The 13,595-nt window shown below is 38.4% G+C and overlaps 1 protein-coding gene across 4 annotated transcripts in view; it reads left to right on the top strand.

Annotated features, from left to right (window-relative positions):
• NEMP2 (nuclear envelope integral membrane protein 2) overlaps positions 1–13,595 on the top strand; it is a 37,145-nt gene that overhangs the window by 14,817 nt on the left and 8,733 nt on the right. For 3 of the 4 annotated variants that reach the window (XM_069070204.1, XM_069070207.1, XM_069070206.1), the window contains 5 exons: positions 4,934–5,046; positions 5,920–6,151; positions 6,313–6,385; positions 7,597–7,690; positions 11,332–11,446. In XM_069070204.1, coding sequence (XP_068926305.1) covers positions 4,934–5,046; positions 5,920–6,151; positions 6,313–6,385; positions 7,597–7,690; positions 11,332–11,446 — 627 coding nt within the window. The remainder of the gene's footprint in view (positions 1–4,933; positions 5,047–5,919; positions 6,152–6,312; positions 6,386–7,596; positions 7,691–11,331; positions 11,447–13,595) is intronic. The other variant, XM_069070208.1, reaches the window with a different exon arrangement.

Consider the following 13,595-nt stretch of genomic DNA (forward strand, 5'->3'; position numbering starts at 1 on the left):
AGGTCGTATAGGTAGTAAATGTTAAGTATCTGAGGCAGGATTTGAACTCAGGTCCTCCTGACTCCAGGGCCAGTGCTCTATTAACTATGCCACCTATTGCCCCTTTTGCCTCTTTTTTTATCCCAACTACTTAGCCTGGTGCCTGGTACATAATAGATGTTTACTGATTAACTTTTCCAGCCACTTCTGATTCTTCAAATAGTACTTCAGGGTCTGATTCAAATCCAAATTTGGCAAATCCTGTTGCCAAATATGATGAAAATAATTTGGTAGAGGGGGCAGAGTCAAGATGGCGGAATACAAATGGGACTTCTGCACGGCTCCCACTTCCTCCTCCTCCAATTCATATAAAAGGTGACTCTGAACAAACTTTGGAGCTACAGAACACACAGAATAACACAGAGAAGCTAACGTCCTGCAGAGGAAAGCCCAACAGGCCTGCAGGAAGTGGCCAGTGCAGCACTCTGGGAGGCGACCCCAGCCCCACACGAGCCAGAGGTTTTAGTCTCAAGGTGGCCTGACCAGCCACCAGCTGGAGGGACTTCAGATCACCAGTAGCTGTGGCAGTTTCCAGAATTATCAACCCATAGATGCCAAAGACAAAATGAGAAGTCAGTGTAGACTTTGTGGGGAACAGGGAATTTGGGAGTGTGATCCGGCCTTTGCCCCTGGAGTGAGAAGCAGTTGAGGCTCCACAGGCTTGCAGCCTCCTGCCATGTGGCTGCTTCAGAGCCCCAGGCCTGCAGATTGTAGGGGGACCAAGTGACCAGTCTGAGGGGTAATCATTCTTGCTTTAACCTGCTTGGATATGGATCGCTGTCTAGGGTGGAGGTCCTGGGGTGTGTGACCAGTTTGCCAGGGAGCATGTGGAGGCTTCCGAGAGGGCACCCAACTAATAGCTCCAGCAGCTGAGAAAACTCCTGGGATTGGGCTAAAGCTCCCCTTCCTCGTAGCAGAGTTCTACTGTGGCAAAAGGCTCAAAAGTCAAGTAATTGAGTGGCAACATGAGCAATCAAAGGAAGCAAAGCAAACAGAGGAATCTGACATTAGACTCCTATTTTGGGGACAAAAAGGATCAAAGCATGGAACAGGAGGAAGACAGTGAAGTCAGAATTCCTTCACCAAAAGCTTCCAAGAAAAATACAAGCTGTTTACAAGCCATAGAAGAGCTTAAAAAGGGTTTTGGAAACCGATGTAGAGGAAAAATTGGGAAGAGAAATGAAAACAATGCAAGAAAATTATGAAATGAGAGTCCACAACCTGACTGAAGAAAATAACACCTTAAAAATAGACTAACCCAGATGGCAAAAGAGGCTGAAAAGGGCAATGAGGAAAAGAATGCCTTAAAAAGCTGAATTTGACAGATGGAAAAAAAGAATCTCAAAAGCTCACTGAAGAGAATCATTCCTTCAGAATTAGATTGGAGCAAATGGAAGCTAATGACTTTATGAGAAATCAAGATACTATTAAACAGATCCAAACAAATGAAAAATAGAAGACAATGTGAAATATCTCATTGGAAAAACCACTGACCTGGAAAATAGATCCAGGAGAGATAATTCAAAAATTATTGGACTACCTGAAAGCCATGATCAAAAAAAGAACCTAGAAATCATCCTTCAAGAAATTCTCAAGGAAAATTGCCCTGATGTTTTAGAACCAGAGGGCAAAATAGAGGTTGAAAGAATCCACCCATCACCTCCTGAAAAAGATCCCCAAAAGAAAACTCCTAGGAATATTATAGCCAGGTTCTGAAGTTCCCAGATCAAGGAGAAAATATTACAGGCAGCAAGGAAGAAACAATTTGAATATTGTGGAAACACAATCAGGATAACACAGGATCTGGCAGCTTCTACACTGAGGGATCAAAGGGCTTGGAATATGATATTCTGGAAGTCAAAGGAGCTGGGATTAAAAGCAATAATCACCTACCCAGCAAAACTGAGTATCATGTTTCAGGGGAAAATATGGTCATTCAGTGGAATCGAGGACTTTCAAGCATTCTTGATGAAAAAACCAGAGTTGAACAGAAAATTTGACATTCAGATACAAGAAGCATGAGAAGGTAAACAGGGAAAAGAAATCATAAAGAACTTATCAAAGTTGAATTATTTACATTCCTACATGGAAAAATGATACTTGTAACTTATGAAACTTTCCTCAGTATGAGAATAGTTGAAGGGAATAGAAATTGTGTGTATATGTGTATATATAGATATAGATATATCTATATAGGAGGGTATATGGGCATATGAATACATATATGAGTATGTGTATATATGTGTAGAGGTATACATAGAGAGAGGACACAGGACCAATTTAATAGGAAGGGATAATACTTAAAAGGTTCAATTAAGAGGTGAGAGAGGCATATAATGAGAGGAGATGGGGAGAGACAGAATGGGATAATCTATCTCATATAAGAGAGGCAAGGGAAAAGTGTTACAATGGAGGGGAAGAGCAAGAAGGCAGAAGAGAATGAGTCAACCTTATTCTCATTGAATTTGGCTTAGGGAGTGAATGACATGCACACTAAATAGGGTATCTCACTCTCCAGGAGAGTAAGGGGGAAGGGCATGAGTTGGGGGGATAATGGAAGGGAGGGCAGGCGGGGGAGTGAAGTTGGAAGCACCCACTTTTGAAAAGCGACAGGATCAAAATAGAGAATAGAACAAGTGGGGATGGGATAGGATCGAGGGAAATATAGTCAGTCTTTCTTTTCACAATATATTCACTATGGAAATGTTTTGCATAGCTACACATGTACAATCTATATTGAATTACCTATCTTCCCAGTGAGGTTGGGTGATGAGGGAGAAAGGGAAAGAATCTGGAATTCAAAGTTAAAAACCAAATGTTTAAACATATATACATATATATATATATAATTATTATTATTTTATATGTGACTGGGAAATGAGATATACAGCCACTGGGGCATAGAGATCCATCTTGCCCTACTGGAAAGTTGGAGGTGGGATGGGGGAGGATATAGGAGAGAGCAGATTGGGGGAGGGGGTATATAGTGGGATTGCTGTTTTGGGGTGGTAGGTAGGGAAAATGGGGAGAAAATTGTAACTAAAAATCTTGTGGAAATGAATGATGTAAACTAGAAAATAAAAAAGAGAGAAAAAACCAAAAAAACCTTTTAAGAAGAACTCAAAATAAATAATTTTGTGTAGAAATACAAATAAATTAGTTCCATTTTCTATTTATTGTCCTTTGGCCAAGAGTTTCACCTAGGTTTGCTTTAGTGATGATGTGGCTCATTTGAGTTACACACCAAGCTTTCTGTGGACCTGTTATCATTTCCAGGGAGAGTATTTTCCTGATTTGGAATAAAAAAGATATGGGTTTGATCTCATGAATTTAGGCACTCTGTTTGTGAGTACAGTCTACAGCACATCCACAGACCTCTTCCCCTGTACAGTTCTTGTTGGTGGCTTTCCATGAGCCTCTATAGAGACTACCCACCATGTTTCTTCCATGGAGATATCTCAATAGAATCAGTAGTCACGTATTTCTGGACAGTATTGCCCAGTTAAGGAAATCCCTTGATGTAGAAAGAAAATATCAATTTTGATATGTTTTCAAAGATAGGATATAAGTATAGGTTAAAAATATGTCGTATTACCACAGATTCCTAGATAGGAGAAATGGAAAGGAGATCTAGTTGGCTAATCAGTATAGTAGCAATTTTAGTAATTAGCTGTGTCTGTGACGGTATAGATTTTCATATTAGAAAAACATGGTGTTGTTATTATGACAATAAATTGAGTAATGTGAATGGTAAGACTCTATTAGCATGAATAAATAGTAGTGGTAGACATGCATCTGGATAATCCCTATGAACCAAAAAGATTTTTTTCCTGTTTTTAATCTTAACCATCATTTTTCTTTTTCTTTTTTAAATTTTTTGGTCTTTATTAATTTGTTTACTTTTAGTTTACAAGATTCATTTCCATAATTCCTTGAGTTTCAAATTTTTTCTCCTCCCCCCCATGGCGGCATATAATCAAGTATAGTATCTGCAAATACTTTCACATTAGACATTATTAACCATCATTTTCTACAACAAAATGGGGAGAACATGGTGTGCTTAGGAAAGATTGATGTTCTTGACAAGCACAAGAATCTGTGGTCAATCATTTAACAAGTTTTTATGAAACCCTGACTAGTTGCTGAGGATTCAAATATGATAAACGAGATCATCCCTACTGTCAAGGACCTTACATCTGAATGGGGAAAGACAGTAGGAAATTTATAAATATAAATAGAGTAAGCATAAAGCAAATTAATATAAAGTAGCTAACTACGTGGTAACGAGTTCAGAGCTTTAGGAAAAGTTTCACTTAAAAGATGATACCTGACTTGCATTTTTAAGAAAAAGAAGAATTCTGTGACTTTGAGATGAGAAGGGAAGTACATTGCAGGTACAGAGGACAGCTAATGCAAAGACAGTGAGCCAGGTGATGCAGTGCCTTGTGCAAGAAGCAGGATGAAGAATTGAATCTCAGGGCAGAGACTAGGTCTGCATATATTTAAAAAAAAACTGGGAATCATCAGCATAGAAATGATCATTCTACCCATGGGAGCTAATGAAGTCATTGAGAGTGTAGTGGAGGCCTAAGAAAGAGCTTTGAATAATACCCACAGTTTGGGGGCATGGCCTGGGTAAGGAACCAACAAAGGGGACTGAGGAGGAGCAGTTAGGCAAGGTGGGAGGAGAACAAGAGAGAGCTGTGTCTTGAAAACCCAGAGAGGAGAGAGTGAAGAGTGAGATGAAACAGATAGGTCAAAAGGTCTGTAAAATGTTATGGTTCCCAAAGCCAAGGGAATAAAAGGTAACATTTCTTAAACATTTGAATTTAATTTTGTTTCAGTTCCTGGTTTATCTCTCTTCCTTCTCCCTCTCCCCCCCCCCGCCCCCTAGCGCCATGTAAAGTTCTGAAGGAAATGGATATAATTAGGAATTCTCAATCAGTCTGTTACTGCTACAACCAACTTGCCCAAATGGAATGGAAATACATTTGGTCAACCATCCAGGTAAGGCTCTACCTTAAAATCATAAATGCAGAGAGATGAAATACCAAAAAAAAAAAAAAAACCACCCAGAAAATGAATTTTTTAATAAGACCACTTTTTGGTGTTGAAGATGTATTGCCAAGTTACCGAGCAAACTTTTAATATTTTGCTGCTGACACTTTTCTCATCATTGAGTCTGCCTTACTCCCCATGCTAAAGAACAGCAAACAGAGAACACAGCATACATTGGCAGCAGCAAAATCATCATGAATTAATTCTTACGAAGCTGTGCATTACCATCTGCTTTGCTCCATGGCAGATGAGTCAGGAAAGATCTGAAATCTGATCCTGGTCCCTTTCTAGTAGGTATGGGAAAGAAGGGAGAACTGGTATTTTTTCTTCGCTTAAAAATATGATCCAAGCAGCTAGGTGGCACAGTGTAGAGCACCAGCCCTGGAGTCAGGAGGACCTGAGTTCAAATCCTGCCTCAGATACAACACAAAAAACTAGCCATGTGACCTTGGGCAAGTCACTTAACCGCAATTGCCCTCCAAAAAGCCAAAAAAAAAAAAAAAAGAGCCGATCTCTGATTTTTTTACACTATTAAAAACCATGAACCCTGCTTTCTTACAGACCTAATAGTGCCTCCCATCTTCTATTACCTGGTGCTATATGGATTAGCTAAATTATCAGAAAAGGGAATTCTCGCCTGCTGTATATGTCCTATTATTAAGTACATGCCCAAGAAAAATTCCTAGGATTTCAGTGTTATGTTACTGTATGTATCTTCTTCTTAATCATTTGATCCTGGATTCTCTTTGTAACATTCCATTAGCTCCAGCTTTATTGGCTTCTGTTTTAAAGAAACTGACTCTCTCCTCTCTCTTTTGATAGGTGAAAATTGCCAGCTCAGACATGCTCAGCATTGTCTTTCCCATGGAAGAAAGTAATTGTCAGTATCCAGAAACTATCCTTGCTTTTATCAAGTGTACAATTCATACCTTTTGGAAACCAAAGGAATCTAATGATATAACCATTAATATTAATCCATATGAGAAGTCTATGTGTTTCTATGTGAAGTCTGCCAAAAAAAATTTTGCCTATACACTGAGGGTGAATCGAAATGGTAAGTTGAGTTTTTAAAAATTAACATACATGATAATGGTAATATTTAGTCCACTATTTTTATCATAATTTAACTGTCTAGATTAAACACTTATGAGTTGACATTTGAATACATTTTGTCCCAAATCTTAATATTTTCTTGGTTTGATTTTTTTTTTTCAGTTGTGGATACAAAACTCTTTCTTGTGTTTGTAACAGGGATAGTCCTGTTCTTCAAAGCAAAGGCCTTGAGTAGGTAAGTCAGTTTTCTTTACTAATTTTGTCAATGAGCACAACTTGGAACTTTAAAAAATTTCAGTTGTCTTAATTTCATCAGTTTCATATTTTCCAAAATTCATTTAAATTCAGAAAATTTTTATTAAGTGCCAGCTGTATACAAGTCATTGTGCTAGGTATGGATATATTACATCACATCCAGAGCCTCACAATGACTTTGAGGTTGATTCTCTGTACTTTAGAGAGTTGTATTTCCTATTTTTGTTCATTTGCAAATCTTCCTTAGTACTCATTCATTCAGTTCCAAAAATTTAACCATTTTGGAGGTGTCTTTGTCAAATGATTGCTTATTTTCCTGTTTTATGAAACAGCATATTGTACATAGTTTAACATTTTCCTACTGACTCAAGGTCATCATAATGAACATCAGTTGTTGTACAGTATATTTTCACAGTCTGTCCATTCTTTTAGGGTTTTTGCACCCATTCAAAAATGGTTCCATGGTGCTATGCTTTTAGAATTATTTTGTGTACTTTTTATAATTCTTCTATCTTCTCCCTCTATAGTTGGGTATAACTTCCTGTCAATGTGTCCTTATGGCTTCTAACTGATGCCCATTTCATATAGAGTTCATAGGTCTTGAATGAGTAGAGTTGAGGTGGATTCCATGCCCATCCATCCTATGGAATAAGAACATAAACTGTGTAATAACTACCATTCTTTTTCCTCTTGCTACTAAAAGATCCTATTGCCTTTGGGTCTGGGGGTATGTGATAGATGACTGAGTTTGCCAGAAGCCTGATCTCTGAATAATTTATTATAGTTACATTATGACCCCAATCCTCAGCCAATACTAGTGAGAGAACTTTCCCTGCGAATATTTTAGTTCTTAGATGCCCATTCTGCTTAACATGTAAATCAATTATGAATTTTAACTGCCTCATATTACATTTTAAATATGTGCTATATTATGCATAATAATATGTTTTTATTTAACATATAAAATCACAGGGCTTATGCAAAAGCAAGAAAATAATAATAAATTTCAGTCACTGGTCATATTCCTATTAAACAAAGAAATGTATATTTACTATGATCCACCACTCAAATGTGTAGTTTTTCTTTCAGAATTTTCTTTTTGACTACCTGAGAATGGTTCAAATGCCTGTGTTTTACACTTGAAAATAACAGTTATCAGGTAAATAGTATCTGACTGTTTGTCCTTGACAGGAGCGCTGTTTTCTATTATTCTGCTGGAACCCTGCTGGGCATTCTTATGACCTTAGTCTTTTTCCTGCTGTTCATGAGAAGATACATTCCCAAGGTAGGTGTGCTATTTATAAAACTAAAAATGGAGATCTTGATGTGCTGAGCATCAGGACATGGGTGGGGAAAGGTTATTTCATTTATTTGATCCTACCCGTTTGTAGTTCCATGCTGTGTTGCCTTATTCTAGAAACTCTTTACATTGTGTGGATTTTCAGCATATATGGTAGAAAATCTCATTATTTTTTAGCAGCTGAAATAAGTTTACAGTTTTGGTATCCTTTTTGACACTATCTTTCAGGTAATCTTTTTTTTTTCCTTCAGGTAAAAATTAAATTACATACTAAAATTCTTTCCCATATTGAAAAGTGTAGGACATAGCATAGCATCATCACTTTAAATTACAGTTTTCCCACACCAGGCCATGTTTTCCTACATTGTATCCTGTGTTTATTTAGCAATCAGCACGTATTCATTGTTGGGGGAGGAGGGACAAAGGAGGATTTGATATCAAAGAACCTGAATTCAAATCCAGGCTCCTCCACTTAATCCCTGTTTGACACTGGATGAGTCATTCTACTTGTCTGGGCTACACAGTCCTCATCTGTAAAATGAGAGGTTGGATGAGATCAGGGGCTGTTAACTTTTTCTGTGTCACAGATGCTTTTGGCAGTCTGATGAAATCTATGGTTTCCTTCTCAAGATAATGTTTTAATTGCATAATATAAATTACATAAGATTATAATTATAGTGACTACAACACAGTTATATTGAAATATAGTTATCCAAATATTTAGAGAAGAAAGCAAACAAGTTCCAGACCCCAGCTGAAGTATTCAGGGACCAGGCAGTTTCTAAGGTCTAAGGCTAGTCTAAATCTGAGCTTCTGTGGCCATGTTGCAGTTAGTTCAGTCAAGTCCCTGAGAGACAGTAGCTATCTCATCCAAGCTGATAAAGCTTTACCTCTTTCCTAATTTAGACTGAGACATCAGGGGATCCATAAACTCACTATTGTAGGCACTCCCACAGCAATGTGGACCACAAGCCGTCTTTGCTTTCTCATCCATAAATCCTGAACACAAGTCATCCTCCTGATGTGCTAGCTGTATTCCTCTAGGTACTAATGGAGCACCTTAGCCATCTGTCAGTTATCCTTTGTTGTTCCTATGTGATTATGTACATTTCTCTGATATCCTTGTTTTGTTTTTGCCTTTTTTATATTATCACTTTTATTTTTAAAATTTATTTATTTACTTTTAGTTTACAACATTCATTTCCACAATCCCTTGAGTTTCAAATTTTCTTCCCCTTTCTCACCCCCCACCTCCACCCCATGGCAGCATACAATCAAATATAGGATCTACAAATACCTTCACATTAAACATTAGTCAGGTTGTACAGAAGGATTATAACCAATGGAGTGAACAATGAGAAAGAGGAAACAAAACAAAAAAAAAAGAGAGAAAGCAGGCAGTTTGCTTCAATCTCCATTCAGACTCGGCAGTTCTTTCTCTGGACATGGATATCTCTTTCGATCATGAGTCTTTTGGAGTTGTCTTATAACCTTGCATCGCTGAGAGGAGCCCAGTCTATCAAAGTTAGTTGTCACACATATGTTGTGTCTGTAATTGTGTACAGATTTCTCCTGGTTCTGCTCTTTTCACTCAGCATCAGTTTATATGAGTCTCTCCAGGTTATTATGAAGTCCATCTGCTCCTCATTTCTTATAGCACAATAGTATTCCATTACATTCATATACCATAACTTGTTAAACTATTCCCCAATTGATGGGTATCCCCCTGATTTCCAATTCTTTGCCACCACAAAAAGAGCTACTATAAATATTTTTGTACATGCAGGTCCTTTCCCCACTTCTATGATCTCTTTGGGATACAACCCTAGAAGTGGTATTGCTGGGTCAAAGGGTATGCACTTATTTATACCCCTTTGGGCATAGTTCCAGATTGCTCTCCAGAATGGTTGGATCAGTTCACAACTCCACCACCACCAACAATGCATTAGTGTTCCAATATTTCCATATCCTCTCCAGCATTTATCATTTTCCTGTTTTGTCTTCTTAGCCAATCTGACTGGTGACATGTGGTACCTCAGAGTTGTTTTGATTTGCATTTCTCTTTTTTGCCCTTTTTTTTGCCTTTTTTTTTGAAGGGGGGAAGGCAGGGCAGTTGGGGTTAAGTGTCTGAGGTCAGATTTGAACTCAGGTGCTCCTGACTCCAGGGCCAGTGCTCTATTCACTGTGCCACCTAGCCACCCCCTGCTGACTTCCTTTATGCCATTTCTCCCATTTAATTCTTCATGGTTCATGTGTTACATAGCCTGTTTGTGCCCACTGGCTGCCATCTTTTGCTCTTTGGTTTTGGAGATTGTAATATTCCATGATGCACAACCATGTAGTACCACCTGAAGAATGTTGTTTAACCTTTGTTTCAAAAAGAAGCTTGAAGTGATTAAAATCCCTTTGTAATTGGGTGGGGGCAATCTAGGCCATACTTCTCTTCTCCAGTCTGGGCCCATTTCATTGTCCATCTACAATGTCTCCCCAAGATATCACTATTGGACTAGTCAGTGACTCGGTCAACAAACATTTATTAAACTATGTACCATACACTGCACTAAATGCTGGTGATATGAGGAAAGTAAAAACAAAATCGGTTCCTATCCCTCAAGAAGCTCACATTCTAATAGCAGAGACAACATGTTACTATCCAGGTACATGCAAGATAGATACAGATTACTTGAAAGAAATCAGAAAGGAAGAACACCTAGCAGCTGGGGAGACCAGGAAAGATTTCTTGTAGAAGGTGGAATTTGAAGTGAGACTTGAAGGAAACAAAGGAAGATGTAAGAAGAAGATATGAGGGGGCAGAGCCTTCCGGGTCTGGGAGGTAGCCAATGTAAAGTCACCAAAATGGAGCTGGTCATGGGATCAGCATTATACCCTGGTGATTCACTAACCCTGACCAGTTTTATGTATCATAGCTTGGAAAACAAATATTCCTCATCTATAGAAAATTGTGGATAGTAAGGCTAGACTCTTTTGAGTGATTACAGATATCATATTGGATGCTTTGCAGGGATCTGGGGCTTGATACAGTCAGCACAATATCATCAAAAAAACAACCTCTTGGGGCAGCTAGGTGGCACAGTGAATAGAGCACTGGTTCTGGAGTCAGGAGGACCTGAGTTCAAATCTGGCCTCAGACACACTAGCTGTGTGACTTTGGGCAAGTCATTAGCCCCAATCGCCCTGCCTTCTCCCCTCCAAAAAGCAAAAAATAAAAAGAAATTAAAAAAAAATAACCTCTTGAGCAACTTATTCTCTGGGAAATCCCTCTTCCATGTAGACTCCATCTTGGACATCTTCCATGATGATGACTGGTACCCTTTGCAAATATGTTTTTATTTTTTTTAATGCTCCTTTTAATGTGAATTAGAGCTCTTTAGTTACCTTCTTCAGACTCTCTTATTAGTTGAACGTACACATAGTTTGGGAGGCTTTATTCTTCAAGGCTTCATTCTATCAAAATACACTTTTATCATCAGTAAACAAGAGGTACGTTGTGATCTCTATACTCTTGATATCTTTCCGTCAGTTGCTAATGAAGTCTAATGGAGCAGTGGTTTTCATTGGAGGATGCGTAAATTGGAGCCTTCTTTATCTCTTTCTCCCACACACAGTGTAGCACCTTTGGGGCCCTCATGGTTGGCTGTTGCTTTGCCTCGTTTTACCTCATATGCCAGTTAATGGAAGAAATAAAGTGGCTCTGGCATGAAAACAAAACGTTCATATTAGGTAGGTAAGTTGAAAGAAACATGTAGACACTTGTATTTATGAGACTGAAGAGTATGCAGAGGGATCATCCTAGTGACAGTTGTGAGCATCAGAAGGAGGTGAGTTTTTGAGATCCTGTGATGTTTTTCATGGAGGGGGACAAATGGGGAGTAGGGGGGAAAGGCGCTCCCTTTGCTAGCACAGATCACAACCTTTCTAAAACTTAGGAAGTTGTCTCCAAGAGTTGCTGTGGCCCTGAAGTCAGCCTGGGGATGAACCTCTGCTAGAACTTAGTCTGGTCTTCAGATATCACACACATACACATGCACACACATACACACACACACTCTCCATTAACAAGCCAACACAAGAAGCTTTTCCTTCTCAAGGTGGGTAGGACTTGCTAGGACTTGGCATAACCTTTGAGAATCTAGGCTTACTTTCATGGTAATATTGATTTCCCATTGATACATTGGAGTAGAAGGGTCTTTAAGAGTCTTGCCATATTTGCATGAGTGTGTTTTCAAAGTCATAGGCTATTTTCCTGTACATATCTTCCACCTTAAAGCAGGTATGTGTTTGTTTTTCAATGTTTGAGAACAATTAACTAAAAAATTTAAATGATCTAATACACTTTCTGCCTGCTATATTAAGAGTTGAGCTCCAAAATACTTCTTTTACTGTGACTTTGTGTCCTTTTTTTCCATTGACTTAGTTATGAAATCATAGTTCACAACTTATGATGTCATCTGTTGACATCCTGGTCTGATGATGAAAATTAAATTAAATTTTGCTTCTTAGAAAAATAAGAAACTGCTTAGATATCTGTCACCTCCTGAGAAATGTTCTAAGTGAAATACCTTGTTCAAAGTCTTCACTGTGGGGTATCTAGGTTGCGCAGTGAATAGAGCACGAGCCCTGGAGTCAGGAGGACCTGAGTTCAAATCGGACCTCAGACACTTAACACACACTGTGTGACCTTGGGCAAGTCACTTAACCCCAATTGTCCTACCTTCCCCCTCCAAAAAAGCAAAAAACAAAGTCTTCACTGAAGGAATCTAAATACCTTATCTGTTGTGCTAGTGGTCCTGAGCTCTTGAAGGCTCTGTTAGAAAGCATTTTTTAAGCACTTATGATGTACTAGATACAAGAAGTGCAAAGGAAAAAATACAAAACCAGTTCCTGCCCTCAAGGAGCTTACATTCTAATAGGATGGCAGCCTTTGCTAGCTGACACATTTGCCAGCTGGAAATTCTTATCAATCTAGAAAAACTTCAGATATGACCCAAGGGACAGGCCATGTCGTAGGATCATGGATTCAGAAATGAATCTGAGGTCCTCTCACTCATATTACAGTTGAGGAAAGTGAAGACCAGAAAGGATAAATGACTTGTCCATGGTGGCAGAGCTGAGATTTGAACCCAGAGACTTTGATTCTGTAGCCAGTGTTCCTTCTGTGACACTACACTACCTTCCAAGTGTATATCTGTTGTCTAAAGACCATCCTAACTGTTTAGTGAAGCTCATCTCCATGAGGTTGGTCACCAAGTAATGACATTTTTTGACCAAAGCAACTAATAGAAAAGAAAAGAAAGTTCAAGGAAACAGTTCTGTCACGGACATAGGTTGCAGTTTGGACTGGAAACAGGAGAATTTATCTACACTAATGAAATTCAAAGTACTGACATGAATAACTTGGGTCACAGTGCAGAATGGGGAATAGTCTTAGGCAGTCATACAAAAAGAAGGTTAATTTGTTGGATTCAGTTTTTAAACTTTTGCACACTTTAAGTACTTAACTTCTTATTTGAGAATTTAAAAATACCTTAGAAGGACCAAGCTGCATAAGTTGATGTGGGGAATATTTTTTTTTAATCCATAAAGAACAGAAAATAAGAGAGAGGATTAAAATTTTTATTTCAAAGTAAAATGTTGTTAATATCTTCATGTCATTTGACATACCTGGTTCTCTTACTATTAATCCACAACTCTGAAGAGCAGTTTTACCTTCATAGTAAATTTTAAAAACTTGGGGATCACAAGGGGTTATTACCCAGAACCTTTAGAGTAACAGGTTGCTTGGCCTGAGACATAAACTAAGATGTCTTCTGACCCAGAAAACTTCTCAGAGGATTAAAAAATTCAGCCATGCATCTCAGAACAGCCAGCC

This window comes from Petaurus breviceps, unplaced genomic scaffold (genome assembly GCF_028583685.1).
Source record: "Petaurus breviceps papuanus isolate PSGF00001 unplaced genomic scaffold, PetGlider_PUasm1.0 90804, whole genome shotgun sequence".
In the NCBI taxonomy this organism is placed as follows: Eukaryota; Metazoa; Chordata; class Mammalia; order Diprotodontia; family Petauridae; genus Petaurus; species Petaurus breviceps.